The sequence below is a fragment of the Bufo bufo genome, chromosome 1 (genome assembly GCF_905171765.1).
Source record: "Bufo bufo chromosome 1, aBufBuf1.1, whole genome shotgun sequence".
NCBI classification, from domain to species: Eukaryota; Metazoa; Chordata; class Amphibia; order Anura; family Bufonidae; genus Bufo; species Bufo bufo.
In genome coordinates, this window is record NC_053389.1 from 134,296,550 (window position 1) to 134,312,556 (window position 16,007).

A 16,007-nucleotide genomic window follows, 5' to 3' on the forward strand; every position below is an offset into this window, starting at 1 on the left:
CTTGAAAAAAAACTGCCACGCCACCGAGTAGGTGATTTTACCCCCAATACTAGGCACTGACTGACTGCTACCGCCGCTGCCTTCTTGAGCCCCTGCACCGCTACTTCCCGGGCAGGTAGGCTCCCTGGGTGGTCGGACGCCTCATCCTCCCACTGCTGCCACCCTGCTGACTCCCGGCCACGCTAGCAACTTGCTGGCTCCACTGCTGCCTCACATGCAAGCTGCCACCCTCTTCTCCCGATGATGATGAAGCCCCTTCGTCACCCAGCTCCCAAGTGCGATCAGCTACATCATCATCATCGAGTACTGTCTGCACGTCACTGATGTCCTCCTCAACCGTCTCTGAGTCAGGAGCCTGACCGCTCGCTACATCAGCTCCCACGCCACTCTCCTCATCACTACTTGCCCGCCTAGTGGAGGAAGCAACAGATGTCTCCTCCACATCTTGGCTTGCCAGTAGCTGCTGACTGTCTTCTAGTAGCTCGCCCTCACTGTATAGTGGAGCTCAGCCCACAGCATACAATAGTTCTCTGGCTGAGGGAACAGAGAAGGACAGAGGCAGGTTAAGGACAGGTGAGGGCACAGGGCCTGCTCCTGGGCCATGCCAACTAAGCGTCGTGTCAGAGGTACCCACCCACTTTTGACTGGGGGTGTCTGATGTCACGTGGGACGAAGTGGATGACCAAGTCAATCATTCAAGAACCGCTGGGTTGCTGGTCAAGACACGACAACTAGATGACACCGGGAGCTCAGGCCTCTCGCTGCATTTAGGCCTCTGCCACTCCCCTGTGCAGGGCCTGCCACTTCTCTGTCTGACATACTGTTAGATCAAATAAATAAAAAGGAAATTAAAACACCCAAAAAAACTCTTTAATTTTCTCACTTCAGCAAGTGAAGCCCTTTTTTTTTTAACACTAATACACGCTAAAAAGGGCTGTCATTTTCTCACTTCACCACACAAGGGCAAATACATTTTTGTGCCACTAATACACCCCAAAAAAGGCTTTAGAACATATAACTGCACTGCTGACCGGCAAATATATTTTTCTTTTGCCACTAATAAACGCCACAAAAGGCTTTAGAACATATAACTGCACCGCTGAACGGCAAATATTATTTATCTTTTGCCACTAATACACGCCACAAAAGGCTTTAGAACATATAACTGCACCGCTGAGTGGCAAATATATTTTACTTTTGCCACTAATACACGACAAAAAGGGCTGTAATTTTCTCACTTCACTACACAACGACTAATAAGCCCTTTTTTCCCTACTAATACAAGCCAAAAAATGCTTTAGAACATATAACTGCACCGCATAAGGGCAAATAAGACGTAGAAATATTTCCTTGTAATAAACCCTGTTAATGGCTGTTTCAAACAGCACTTGAACTCTAATAAGAACGGTTTGCTGGAATTACAGAGCTGTATAATGGCAATTTGGATCCCCAGTCAGTGCAGCAAGGTGTAATAGGATTGTTCCTATTACCCAGGCTGTAGCCTCCCTTACTTACTGAACCCTGTCATAAATGCTGTGGAATGATTCCTCCCTATCCTTTCCCTACACATAGAAACATAGAATGTGTCGGCAGATAAGAACCATTTGGCCCATCTAGTCTGCCCAATATACTGAATACTATGGATAGCCCCCGGCCCTATCTTATATGAAGGATGGCCTTATGCCTATCCCATGCATGCTTAAACCCCTTCACTGTATTTGCAGCTACCACTTCTGCAGGAAGGCTATTCCATGCATCCACTACTATCTCAGTAAAGTAATACTTCCTTATATTACTTTTAAACCTTTGCCCCTCTAATTTAAAACTGTGTCCTCTTGTGGTAGTTTTTCTTCTTTTAAATATGCTCTCCTCCTTTACCGAGTTGATTCCCTTTATGTATTTAAAAGTTTCTATCATATCCCCTCTGTCTCTTCTTTCTTCCAAGCTATACATATTAAGGTCCTTTAACCTTTCCTGGTAAGTTTTATCCTGCAATCCATGTACTAGTTTAGTAGCTCTTCTCTGAACTCTCTCTAGAGTATCTATATCCTTCTGGAGATATGGCCTCCAGTACTGCGCACAATACGCCAAGTGAGGTCTCACCAGTGTTCTGTACAGCGGCATAAGCACTTCACTCTTTCTACTGCTTATACCTCTCCCTATACATCCAAGCATTCTGCTGGCATTTCGTGCTGCTCTATTACATTGTCTTCCCACCTTTAAGTCTTCTGAAATAATTACTCCTAAATCCCTTTCCTCAGATACTGAGGTCAGGACTGTGTCAAATATTCTATATTCTGCCCTTGGGTTTTTACGGCCCAGGTGCATTATCTTGCACTAATCCACATTAAATTTCAGTTGCCAGAGTTCTCACCATTCTTCTAGTTTTCCTAAATCCTTTTCCATTTGGCTTTTCCCTCCAGGAACATCAACCCTGTTACATATCTTTGTGTCATCAGCAAAAAGACAAACCTTACCATCGAGGCCTTTTGCAATATCACTTATGAAGATATTAAACAAAATCGGTCCCAGTACAGATCCCTGTGGAACCCCACTGGTAACATGACCTTGTTTTGAATGTTCTCCATTGACTACAACCCTCTGTTGTCTGTCACTCAGCCACTGCCTAATCCACTCAACAATATGGGAGTCCATGCTCAATGACTGCAGTTTATTGATAAGTCTTCTATGTGGGACAGTGTCAAAAGCCTTACTAAAATCTAGATATGCGATGTCTACTGCACCTCCACCATCTATTATTTTATTCACCCAGTCAAAAAAATCTATAAGATTTGTTTGACATGATCTCCCTGAAGTAAACCCATGTTGTTTTTCATCTTGCAATCCATGGGATTTTAGATGTTCCACAATCCTATCCTTTAATAGGGTTTCCATTAATTTGCCTACTATTGATGTCAGACTCACTGGTCTATAGTTGCTCGATTTCTCCCTACTACCTTTCTTGTGAATGGGCACGACATTTGCCAATTTCCAATCTTCCGGGACGACTCCTGTTACTAATGATTGGTTAAATAAATCTGTTAACGGTTTTGCCAGCTCACCACTAAGCTCTTTTAATAATTTTGGGTGTATCTCATCAGGCCCCTGTGACTTATTTGTCTTCACCTTAGACAGCAAACTTAGAACATCTTCCTCTGTAAAGATACATGCATCAAACGATTTATTAGTCATTCTTTCTAGTGGAGGTCCTTCTCCTTTTTCTTTTGTAAAAACTGAACAGAAGTATTCATTAAGGCAGTCGGCTAGCCCTTTATTCTCTTCTACATACCTTCCGTTTTTAATTTAGTTATTCCTTGTTTTAATTTCCTTTTTTCATTTATATATCTGAAGAATGTCTTATCCCCTTTTTTCATAGACTGAGCTAGTTTTTCTTCTGCCTGCGCTTTAGAAGTTCTTATAACTTGCTTGGCCTCTCTCTGCCTAATCTTGTAGATTTCCTTATCTTCATTGCTCTGGTTTTTTTTATAATTACAAAATGCTAGCTTTTTATTTTTATAATCTTGAATAATCTTGCCCTCCACTTGTAAATAGTTTTTTTTAGCACAATGAAGTCTTTCCTAGCACCTGCTGACATCTCTCCCTGCACTAAGTACACTGGTAAATGGCAGAATCTAAGATGGCTGAGGCTTTTTATAGAGCTGTGACATCACAGGGCTGGCTGGCTGCTGATTGGCTGCATGCATGGCATTATGGGTGATCCCGTCTTCCCAGAGTTCCTTGCTCCATGTCCTCACACGTGCAGCAGCCATTTTAGGAAAAAATATGATTCGTTACCACGAAGCACGAGGAAATTCGGCTTCAGTGCGAAGCGAATTTTTCCTGAAATTCAGATCAAATTCCACTTCGTCAGCTTCGATTCGCTCATCTCTAGTGAATACATATGAAGTTATCTGCTTACCCCCTTCATTCTGTTAATGACCTCACATATGTATTAAGGGCAGAGCAATACAGTAACGGCATAGCTAAAAGAAGTTGCAAAAATAGCAGGTGCACCCATGCTCAGGTTCCTACAAGGGCCCTTTCAGTCACATAAGAAGGTACCAGTATTATAAATGACATATGGTAGGTGGTGTGGAGGACTCTTCCACATTTTGCATCGGAGCCTACCAGAAGCTTCAAGTTGTACATCTGCAATGTACCTTTTGTGCCAATCAAAAATCTATTTTCAGTTTTTATTTGGACATAACAAAAAATGTCTTAACTTGACACTCTTTTTGTTAAAGGGTTCTCTTCTCGCAAATGAAAGTGTGCACAATGGTAACTCTTCTGATAAGAAGCCCTTGGGAAATATACCACCACCTCCAATTCCCCCCCCTCTTCCAGAAAACTTCTGTTACCCGCCGCCTCCTCCACCTCTGCCAACAGAGGCTTCTGTCTCCAGGTCCATGCAGCGACGGTCTTCCAACTCTACAGGAAGTAAGTTTTACAGTTGTAATTTTCCACTTACAACATTTAGTTTTGGAGCTGTTTCATCTCACAGAGTAGACCTTTCCATAGTGTACAACTCATGTTGTGTGATGTATTTCAATTCTGTTGTAGTATGCATGATTGTATGGACTTCAAATTCTGTACTTTGTTAAAGTTTGTCAATAGTTTTGACCATGCCAAACTGCTGACAGCACTAGGTAGGGGCTGGGAAAGCAGTACAATTATTCATTTTGTGGGCTTTTCTCATCACGAGTAGTGAGAATATGAAGCTTTGTTCTGCTATGGCAAGTGCCCGCCGGGAAGGGCTTCACTGTGAAGTGCTCTGTGCATTGAGCTCCTTCACAGCCCCTCCGCTCTGTTCTGAGTGACAGCTGCTGTGGTCTCCTGGTTGGATGCTTCAGTTGTCACTCAGAACAGGGAAGAGAGTCTGTAAAGCAGGGATGCACTTTTCAGTGAAACGCTCCTCTAGGGCACTTGCGAGAGCATAATCTGGCAGCATAAAACCTCATATGTATCCTCACCACTGATGAAAAGCTCCACATGTATGTTTTTCCTGCTTTCCCCATTCACTACCCAGTGCTGTCAGCAGTTTAGCATAGTCAGAACTGCTGACAGAGATTGAAGTTGGTTGTGAGTTTCTTATGGTATGGTAACAGAAAGATAAATTCAACAAGAAATAAGAAGGTAAAAGTTTAGCAAAGAGTAGTATAATATATAATTTAGTTAGGGTGGGTTCACATCACGTTTTTTCCTCCATCTGGTTAACGTATACAAAAAACGTATATGTTAAACGGATGCCTCCGACTGATGCAAAATAAAAACCCATATACTTTTGTTTTACCGGACTGAGCAGGATACAAAAACACGGTGCACTGCGCTTTTGTATCCTTTTTTTTTTTTTGTAACGTATATGTCAAACAGAGGCATAAAACGTGACGTGAACCCTTAGACCTTGTTCAGACGCTTATATTGAAAACTGTCCATGTAGCGGCTGCAACACACAGATGATAATACAGAGTGATATGTCCATCTAGGACACAGACCTGGAGACTGCAGGAGTCAGTTGTCACCAGTGGTCTTCTAGGTCCATATTGCCTGAGATAAAGACCAGAATGGTGCATGCTCTAAACCTCTCTGCATGGTCCATGCACCATTTACCTCTATGGTCCATGCACTATCCATGTGTAGCCCCTTGTACACACAGACAGCACACAGATGTAAATTGCGTTTGTGTGAATAAGGTCTAAAATGGAAACAAGGTCTGAATGTAGGAGTACTACTTTATCGTACTAGTACTGCGCCCTCCAGGAAGAACCTCCAGGAAGGGGTCTGCCTTTCTATTTAAAATGTTTTTTAAAATAGGCCATGAATGTGTGATCAAAGAATGTCTTACCCCTAGCTAGGAACCTCTACTACTGCAACTTAGCCAGAATCAGTTGAATATAGCTAAGCTGCAGTACCAGGTACAGCCACATTTACAAGAGTGGCACTGTCGGGAAAACTCCTTTAAATTGATTTTCTTGAGCTAACAAATAAAAAAAGCATTCATATCCCTGAAAGCACTACCTCTCAATGTTTCCATTTGGGGGTCCGTGGTGATCGCAGTCATTCTCACCATGTAGACTTTTACCCTTGTAGTGAATTAAATTGAAGGATGACCAATAGAGAATTTTTTTGAAAAAATAAATAAGAATTTTCACTTAGTTTCAGCTATATGAAAAACTGTTTGAGTTGTGACGTTGTGCATCTTGGATTTATCGTGTTGCTTTTTCTAACATTTCTGGGCAGTTCTACCAGCGGCAAACGAGATAGTAAAAATTAATAATCACTTACCTCATCAATCCCCTACTGCAATTCCAACACTGCTCCAGTCCCTTCTGCTCTCCACTTCGTAGTACCAGCTCGACACACAGGAAAATGGCTGGAAATGTCCAATTGCTGGCTGCGGTGAATCACTGCTACTTCCAGTCATTGGCATTTGTGCTGCAAGCCCTGGAGGAGTGGAGCGGAGGATGGGAGTAGTAGTGGCTCTGGCTGCAACAGTTATTCACAGTGGCAATACTCAAACAGATAGTAACATAGTACATAAGGCCCAAAAAAGACCTCCGTCCATCCAGTTCGGCCTGTCATCCTGCAAGTTGATCCAGAGGAAGGCAAATAAAAAAACTGTGAGGGAGAAGCCAATTTTCCCCACTTTAGGGGAATAAAAAATTCCTTCCCGACTCCAATCAGGCAATCAGAATAACTCCCTGGATCAACGACCCCTCTCTAGTAGCTATAGCCTGTAATATTATTACGCTCCAGAAATACATCCAGGCCCCTCTTGATGTTCCCTAGGGCTGGGCAGTGACAGGAGGACACACCCTTTATTTCCTAGGGGCACACCCTGAAGTTGGGGCTCCTGCCTGATTGTAGATGGTACACTTGATAGAACAAGTCTTATACTTTCTGGAGCCTATGCCTAGTCCTTTGAGGAGTTAACATATGTAGCTCCACTTACTTCCTTAGCTAACTTTAGACTGAGCAACGGGCGGACCTTAGTCCATCTCCCAGCTTCCTACAGAGTCAAAGTCAGGATTGTTAACCGTGACGTCAGGGGGGAACCTAGCCTTTCTGCTGCCTGAGGCAAAAACTGAAATGCCTGGCTCAGGCAGCACGATAATGATGACACTGGCCTCTGATAGGCTACAGGAACTAGGACTAAAGCTTATTAGAGGAAACGGTGGGCCACATCACACCCATGCCCCATCGCAGCATTCAACTGTATTGCTGTCCTGAGTACAGCGATGCAGTTGATTATGTAGAGATGAGTGTTTCCACAATGAAAGAACTCATTGTCCATGGCCCTTCTGCTGCCCCCCTCTTGGTGCTACCTGACGCGATCGCTGATTGAGGTGTGTAATGATTATTTCGTATTTTTAACCCATCCTGGCCCGTTTTACAGACATTTTTTTACCCAGACAACCCCTTGAATAAATGGAAGAAGGAGGCTTTTTGTTAAATATCACATTCAGAGCCTGCTTTATTTCTAGTCTCTGGAAAGAGCACCTCTCTAGCTCACTGGTGGTGTCTGGTATTGCAGCTGAGCTCCATTCACTTCAGTTGGGCAGAGCTGTGGCACCATACACATATCAGTGACACAGTTTTTTTTAAAATATAGACCTTTTTTTGTAATTTCATACAGTGCTCTATGAAAGAATCTGAATGTCATAAAAGGGGGTCCCCATACCTCGTGCCCCCCATTTATGAGCGTTGTAACCCAGGTCAGAGAGTCACTAAGTAAGAGCAGCTGCAACTGTCCTTTACTCATCCGAATGGCCTACAAGTACTACGACGTTTCCCTTAAAGCAGCCGCAGATAGGGGGAAGTACCTGGAGGCAGATCTGTGTCGATCAGTTGATCACCAGAGCGGTGGTCTTTTAGAGAAGCGCTTTTTCCATTGTTGCCCCCTGTTGAGTATTGTACTTTCTATGAGCTCGCTCAGATATTCCCTTCAGATTATTATGGGAGCAACACTTTTCAACGTTGGACTGCATATTCCTATATGTTAGGTTAATTTATCTTGTTCTGATTTTGTTCCTTATCTATTTGGTTTTACTAATCGCTCGGTATTAGGAGTAATGGAGGAGGCTGATGGGGAGCAAACACGTTAAGTGCACAGTGAATCTAGAGTACATTAGTGCACACAGTGCCAGGTCAGCAGCAATTCTAGAATGCAGTCCTATGTAAGAGATATCTTCACGCAAAGTGTACAAAAATGAACAGTTAAAGGGGTCTCTGCTTTTTTTAAATAAAGCTTAAAGGGGTTTGCCACTTTGATTAAATTTGCTATATGTCAAAAAATGATGTCTTATGCTAGGAAAACATTTACCACCCCATTGCTTACCCGTACACTGGACACTGCACTGCCCACGTCAATAGGAATAAAGATGGTGGCAGTCATGTGGTTTACCTACGTGGCCCCTTTCCTGGCTGTGCACCCCTCCCAAGCCCTGTCCACTATTATATGGCTGCGTGTACCTGTGCATGCTCTGAATGTGTCCAGGACTTGCCCAGAAGTGGATGGAGTCAGGGAACAGTTGGGGAAATTGGCACATGGGTAAATCATGTGTCCATGCGGGGCCTTGAAAAAGAGCTGGGATATGCACCGAGGTGTCAGTGAACAGGAGCATTCTTGTATACAACCCAAAGACTGATAACCCCCCTTACTGACCTAAGACTTTCCACAGCTGAGGGTTTGTTACAATAGTATCCAGTCTAAATAATGTACTGAACAGTCTGGACGCCAGAGGGATATTGTGCTGTAAAGCGAACTACAAGATTTCAGATTTGTGCTATTGCTGTGAGCTGTTAGCAGTACTGAGTCTGTAGGAATTTTAGCCGATGTAAGAAAGGCTTTAACATTCGCTAACCGCAAACAAAGAATTTGAAACTTGTGAAAATTTAAAGGGGTTGTTCCCTTCCTACTGTGTCATGCAGGGGGTCTCTGCCCACTTTAAGCGTAAGAGTAGAGAGCCGCATCAAAGAGCAGCTCTCACTCTGGAGAGCTCAACACAACCGTGTGTTAGGGTTCATGCCCACAACCTTTGTTTTGTTCCGCATCCGAGCCGCATGATTCGTGGCTGGGATGCAGACCCATTCACTTCAATGGAGCCGCAAAAGATGCGAACAGCACTCCTTGTGTCATCCGCATCCGTTGCTACGTTCCGTGGCCCCACAAAAAAAAAAAATAGAACATGTCCTATTCTTGTCTGTTTTCTGGACAAGAATAGGCATTTGTATCATGGGCTACCCGTTCCGCAAATTGCGGAGCGCACACGGCCTCATCCGTGTTTTGCGTATGTGCAGTTTGCAGACCGCAAAACACGGCCCGGTTGTGTGCATGAGCCCTTACATTCAATTGAATAGGCACATGTAATACCACATTTCTCCTGCAGTGGCCGCTGTAGTTATAGCGTGCTGCCACCTGCAGCATTCCCTGCCAGTACAAGCTGATCACTTGGGTTTCAGCTGCTAGATGCACCTGATCGCCATCACAGGGGTCATTTATAGAACGGAATGGCCTGAATGGTCAACCCCTTGAAACATCATTTATATAAAGTCATTAGACCCTTTTAAAGAAAAAGTAAAAAAAGTTTAGTTTTATTTTGAACAATCTTTTCCTGGGGAACTGCTCCCTACAAGGAGCTATATGTTGATGTTGGAATCCCAGTCTAAGCCCTCATTTTACAGGACGCCTATTAAAATCAACAAATTGTACATGGCTCTAATTGGGCATTTTAGAGGTGTCAATCTTAAGGCGGTAACTCTTTTAATCATATGATAGTTACAGTATAAGACTGGCTATTGACATTAAATGAGGCCTGTCATAGGGGCAGGGCTGTAGCTTCCTCATAATTTCAAGGAAAGGAAGATGATGATATATAAAATTGTAGCCATCGCTGCAGTATAAAGTGTTTGATTAAAATATAAAGCCACGCTGTACAGTTTGGGTGTAGTCATATTTTAATTAAAGGGTTTGCTTTGTACTAAAGATCTTGTGTAATATTAGGGAACCCTTGCAATAGTGACATCTCCAGGCTGTAGGATGGTACTGCACCCTAATGCTAAAACACAAAAGGTCCAAGCTAATAACTAGAACTTGCAGCATGCTCCCGCCCTTCGGTTTTTGGGACATGCTGAGAGTTGTGGTTTCGAAACAGCTGGGAATCACTGGTATAGAGGGTCACCTTGCTGAACTCAAAGGCCAAGTCCCAGCCCAAATAATTCAACCTTGTTGACCACATTGCCACCCTCAGTACCGGTAAAATGTATGACTGCACCAGTCTGCAGAATGGATGACTCTATAATACCAGAACAATCTAATTTCTCTCCAGCTCTTAGGGTCCATTCACACGTCCGTTGTTTCTTTCCTGATCTGTTCCGTTTTTTGCTGAACAGATCTGGACCAGATCTGGACCCATTCATTTTCAATGGGTCCTGAAAAAAATCTGACATTGAGCTGTCCGTTTTTTTCCAGGACCCATTGAAAATGAATGGGTCCAGATCTGGTCCAGATCTGTTCAGCAAAAAACGGAACAGATCAGGAAAGAAAAAACGGACGTGTGAATAAGGCCTTAGTCCAGAATTCTGTGCTGATTCATTTCTTATATATCTGTGCATCATACCTTCTTTTTTTTTTTAATACAGAGCACCCAAGTTGAAAGATAAGACTCTGACTGTCTTCAATCACCTCTAGAGGGAGCCCAGGAGCTTACTGCATACAGTGTTATTGAATACAATGCAAAAAAATTAAATATGTATTCAACTGCTCCCTCTAGTGGTGACTGCAGGCAGTCAGAATGTTATCATGTAACACTATGGAGCTCTGTATCAGAGAGATCTGACTGCTATAATGATATATTAAGGAATTATCCAGCACATATTCTTGGTCCTATTAAAGGTAAGCATTTACTTTAACTATGTTTTACTCTTAAGTCTTCAGTCTTCTTACTCTCTAACTGGTATTTTTCACTCTTTTTCTTCTCGTTTCCCAATGCTGTTGCTTGCGACCGCCCCCCCCCCCCCTTTTCTTTTGTCCTTTCATTTGTTTCTTTTCAAATCGACTCAATCATGCTTCCCTTCCTCTTATGCGTCTGTGCTCATTACTGACTTGCATGCCAATCCTGTTCACTACGGTTTTCCCTGTGTGCATCCACTGTGCCCCTCTCTGAATTTTAGAAGTGAAAGCGCTCAGACAAAGAAAGAGTAAGTACTGGACTTCATATGCCCTCTTTACTCTTCTGCTCAATAGTGTAGCGCATAGATGTAGTCCCATAGCTAGCTGTGTGCTGGTGGAGTAGAGTTTATTAGATATGAATATTGTGAATCAAATTGGGGTTGAAGCTTTCTGACCCCCTAAGATTTGGGGAGGGTCTGTTTAAAAGAAATCTACAAGGCTCTTGGATCAGTTCAAGCAAATGGTACAAAATCTGACACCAGGTGGATTAACAGTATTGAGGACCCATGGCTTGTAGGAGGAGGAATAATGTAACAGGTCCTTGGTCAGTTAGGGCCCTCCTGATGGGGCCCAGAATCTTGAAAATGATAAATGCATGTGAAATGCATTTTAACAACCAAAATCAAGTGCATCAAGACTATAGTGGTTGGTAAGGGGTCCAAAACCTTTAATGCCCAGGGCCCCAGATCACTCTCAATATGCCCCTGCCTGCACTGTATGCTATGTTGCTATAAAAAAAAAAGTTTTATTTCATTTTGAATATTTTTTCCAGTTACCGTTAACAGCGATTCCGCAATACCGTGAATAATACTTGGAGCATTATAATGTAACAAATAAGCTTTGCAAATATATTATATTAACTATCTTGTACAGAAAGTTACAGCCTGTGTTGTAATCCTCAGCTTCATTTACCATTCTATAGACTTCAGAGCTGAAATGCTGCAGCAGTCCCTGCTTGTTCACTCTGATTTCTGTTAGTGTGGTATTTGCACCAGCCATCTGTTGAGCTAAGCCAATCTGATGTCAACAAACTTGCTGAAGGTTTCCTATAGCAAACAGCGGAATGATGAATGCAGCTCTGGAGTATAATATATATGGAGTACTAGATGAGTAATGTACTGACAAAGTTACTGAACTGTTGATTAATATCACATGTTCATGGTAAATTGTAGTTAAAAGTGGACATACACTTTTTTTCTGTTTCCGTTTCGTTTTTTGTGTTCCGTATACGGAACCATTCATTTCAATGGATCCGCAAAAAAAACGGAAGGTACTCCATATGCCGTATTTCCGTTTTTCCGTTTAAAGATAGAACATGTCCTATTATTGTCCGCATAACGGACAAAGATAGTACTGTTCTATCAGGGGCCAGCTGTTTCGTTCCACGAAAAACGGAATGCACACAGACGTCATCCGTATTTTTTGTGGATCCGTGTTTTGCGGACCTCAAAATACTGAAAAAGCCATACGGTCGTGTGCTAGAGGCCTTAATGTGACAGCACCTTTGATTAAGGCCTGTTTCACACTTGCGTTGTTGTTTTCCGGTATTGAGCTGGTTGTTTTTATTATGTGTATTTATATAGCATTTTTCAGTGTTTTTTTCTGTGAATGTTTTCTACATATATAAGGTGAGAGTGGTGATTAAAGGTGTAAGTAGACTTGGCCTCCTCAGTATTAAAGAGAAGGACCTGCCATATCACTTTTACGTCTTGGACATTAATTACAGGTGAAACTCGAAAAATTTGAATATCGTCCAAAAGTTCATTTTTTTCAGTAATGCAACTTAAAATTTGAATTTTGTGAAAAGGTTCAATATTCTAGGCTCAAAGTGTCACACTCTAGTCAGCTAATTAATCCATACCCCCTGAGCAAAGGGTACCTCAAAATTAGAGACTTTGGGGTTTTATAAGCTGTAAGCCATAATCATCCAAATTATAACAAATAGAGGCTTGAACTATCTCGCTTTCCATGTAATGAGTCTATCTCATATGTTATTTTCACCTTTTAAGTTGCATTACTGAAATAAATGAACTTTGCACGATATTCAAATTTTTCGAGTTTCACCTGTAATTACATAATGGGGCACTGGGGCAGTATAACAAAAAGGGGCAGCTCAGTTTACAGTCAGAATAAAAGCACAAAGTCTCTGTATAGGAAATTAGTGCCCTCAAGCGCTGCAAATCCTAAGACAATGTGGGAAAGAGTCCGTTGGATAAAATGATAAAAGAAAGGATTGCGCTGCAAGAGAAGATTCTTTTGAATGTTCTTTTTTTCTCCTCTCTCTCTTACATTCGGAAAAATCTTCAGTTAGATGGACCACATTCAATCATTAAAGGGTTTCTATCACTTCGTATGCCATAATTAGCTCTCAGACACTAGCGATCCGCTAGTGTCTGCTCTGGCCAACCATCCTAATATAAGAGCTTTTTGGGCAGCCGTTTTGCTAAAAAAATAACTTTTATAAATATGCTAATGAGCCTCTAGGTGCTATGTGGGCGTCATTAGCACCTAGAGGCTCCGTCTACCTTCATACACAGCCACCGCCCAGCGCGTCCCTCCAGCCCGCCCATCTCCTGATGAATGCGATCCTCCGTGTGACGCAACGGACGAATTCTCGCGCATGCGCCGTGCGCGGCTGTACTCGGCGCATGCGCAGAGAATGTCTGACCGCTTCCCTGCTCAGACATCTCCACTGCGCCTGCGCCGATGACGTCATAGTGCTCCAAGGAACAGGCGCAGTGGAGATGTCTGAGCAGGGAAGCGGTCAGACATTCTCTGCGCATGCACCGAATACAGCCGCGCACGGCGCATGCGCGAGAATTCGTCCGTTGCGTCACACGGAGGATCGCATTCATCAGGAGATGGGCGGGCTGGAGGGACGCGCTGGGCGGTGGCTGTGTATGAAGGTAGACGGAGCCTCTAGGTGCTAATGACGCCCACATAGCACCTAGAGGCTCATTAGCATATTTATAAAAGTTATTTTTTTAGCAAAACGGCTGCCCAAAAAGCTCTTATATTAGGATGGTTGGCCAGAGCAGACACTAGCGGATCGCTAGTGTCTGAGAGCTAATTATGGCATACGAAGTGATAGAAACCCTTTAATTCTCAACAGTTGCATGGAAACCTGAAATGCAGTAACAAAACGCACTATGGTGTAGTATGTTCTGAACACCTGTCGCATCAGATGTATGCGATATACTCACAAAGATCACTCGTAATGCGCATAGAAAGAGACCGGTGTGTCTTCAATCAAGGAGCTCTAGTTGTAAAGCAGGCAAGAACCAGGAGCCGTCAATTCAGGAGATCTTTATCTGAACTACGATCCCACCAGCAGAGCGTCACTTTGAGATATCACCCGTCTCACACTTCCATAGAACCTGATTCTCCTCAGGCTGTGTCCACACCAGCTGCAGGGACTCACTACCAGACACCCGATCCCACCAGCAGAGCGTCACTTTGAGATATCACCCGTCTCACACTTCCATAGAACCTGATTCTCCTCAGGCTGTGTCCACACCAGCTGCAGGGACTCACTACCAGACACCAGACCTGGTGTCTGGTAGTGAGTACCTGCAGCTGGTGTGGACACAGCCTGAGGAGAATCAGGTTCTATGGAAGTGTGAGACGGGTGATATCTCAAAGTGACGCTCTGCTGGTGGGATCGTAGTTCAGATAAAGATCTCCTGAATTGACGGCTCCTGGTTCTTGCCTGCTTTACAACTAGAGCTCCTTGATTGAAGACACACCGGTCTCTTTCTATGCGCATTACGAGTGATCTTTGTGAGTATATCGCATACATCTGATGCGACAGGTGTTCAGAACATACTACACCATAGTGCGTTTTGTTACTGCATTTCAGGTTTCCATGCAACTGTTGAGAATTAATGATTGAATGTGGTCCAGTTTACAGTCAGCATTATGGTGCAAAATTGTCATGCCCATACCTGTGTGGTACAGATCTCCATACCGCTCTCATAGCTGGATATGGGCGCATACAATTTTTTCTCCCTTCCCAATACAGTAGAATCCAGGGATCCCATATGGACTTAGAACCATAGGACACCATGTGTCCTCAGCGGATTATGTACGTAGAAACACAATGTAATATTGATGTCCCTTAGGATATCAGTCAGTGTCCGACTAATGGCGCTCCTGCGGATCAGCCGACTATATGGCCTGCGGTTAATGGCAGTGCGGTAGGTGAATTTACTATGCTATGCCTGGGGAAATCATTCATTTAGCTGATCGAAGGCCAACCCAATGCTCAAATATTGATCGGCAAAACAGTATTATAGTCTAGAAGAATCTCTTTAAAGGGACACTTCCATCAATTTCTATGACATGTTAACGGCTATATTTAATAAAAAACTGATGGATAGAATTATTTCAAGTCACTCCAAATATTCTTCTTCCTGTCCTGGCCCTTCAACTTTCTATTTCTTTGTACTTTTATCACAGCAAACAGCCTCGCCTAATTTTCTCAGTTAGATCAATCATGGCAGCCAGAGATGGAAGGGGATGAGTGACTCAGTTAGAGCATCACACGTTAACACCTGTGCAGTGCTTTTCTGTGGACATCTTTATCTAGGCCTATCAAGAGAACAATAGACCTATCATACTGTTATCCTAATACTACAGTCGTGGCCAAAAGTTTTGAGAATGACACAAATATTAGTTTTCACAAAGTTTGCTGCTAAACTGCTTTTAGATCTTTGTTTCAGTTGTTTCTGTGATGTAGTGAAATATAATTACACGCACTTCATACGTTTCAAAGGCTTTTATCGACAATTACATGACATTTATACAAAGAGTCAGTATTTGCAGTGTTGGCCCTTCTTTTTCAGGACCTCTGCAATTCGACTGGGCATGCTCTCAATCAACTTCTGGGCCAATTCCTGACTGATAGCAACCCATTCTTTCATAATCACTTCTTGGAGTTTGTCAGAATTAGTGGGTTTTTGTTTGTCCACCCGCCTCTTGAGGATTGACCACAAGTTCTCAATGGGATTAAGATCTGGGGAGTTTCCAGGCCATGGACCCAAAATGTCAACGTTTTGGT

General features: G+C 43.0%; 1 protein-coding gene across 2 annotated transcripts in view; it reads left to right on the forward strand.

Annotated features, from left to right (window-relative positions):
* The window catches only part of ESPN (espin), a 257,573-nt gene that overhangs the window by 197,593 nt on the left and 43,973 nt on the right, over positions 1-16,007 (forward strand). Inside the window, exons 11-12 of one of the 2 annotated variants that reach the window (XM_040429692.1) lie at positions 4,245-4,437; positions 11,170-11,196. In XM_040429692.1, coding sequence (XP_040285626.1) covers positions 4,245-4,437; positions 11,170-11,196 — 220 coding nt within the window. The remainder of the gene's footprint in view (positions 1-4,244; positions 4,438-11,169; positions 11,197-16,007) is intronic. The other variant, XM_040429684.1, reaches the window with a different exon arrangement.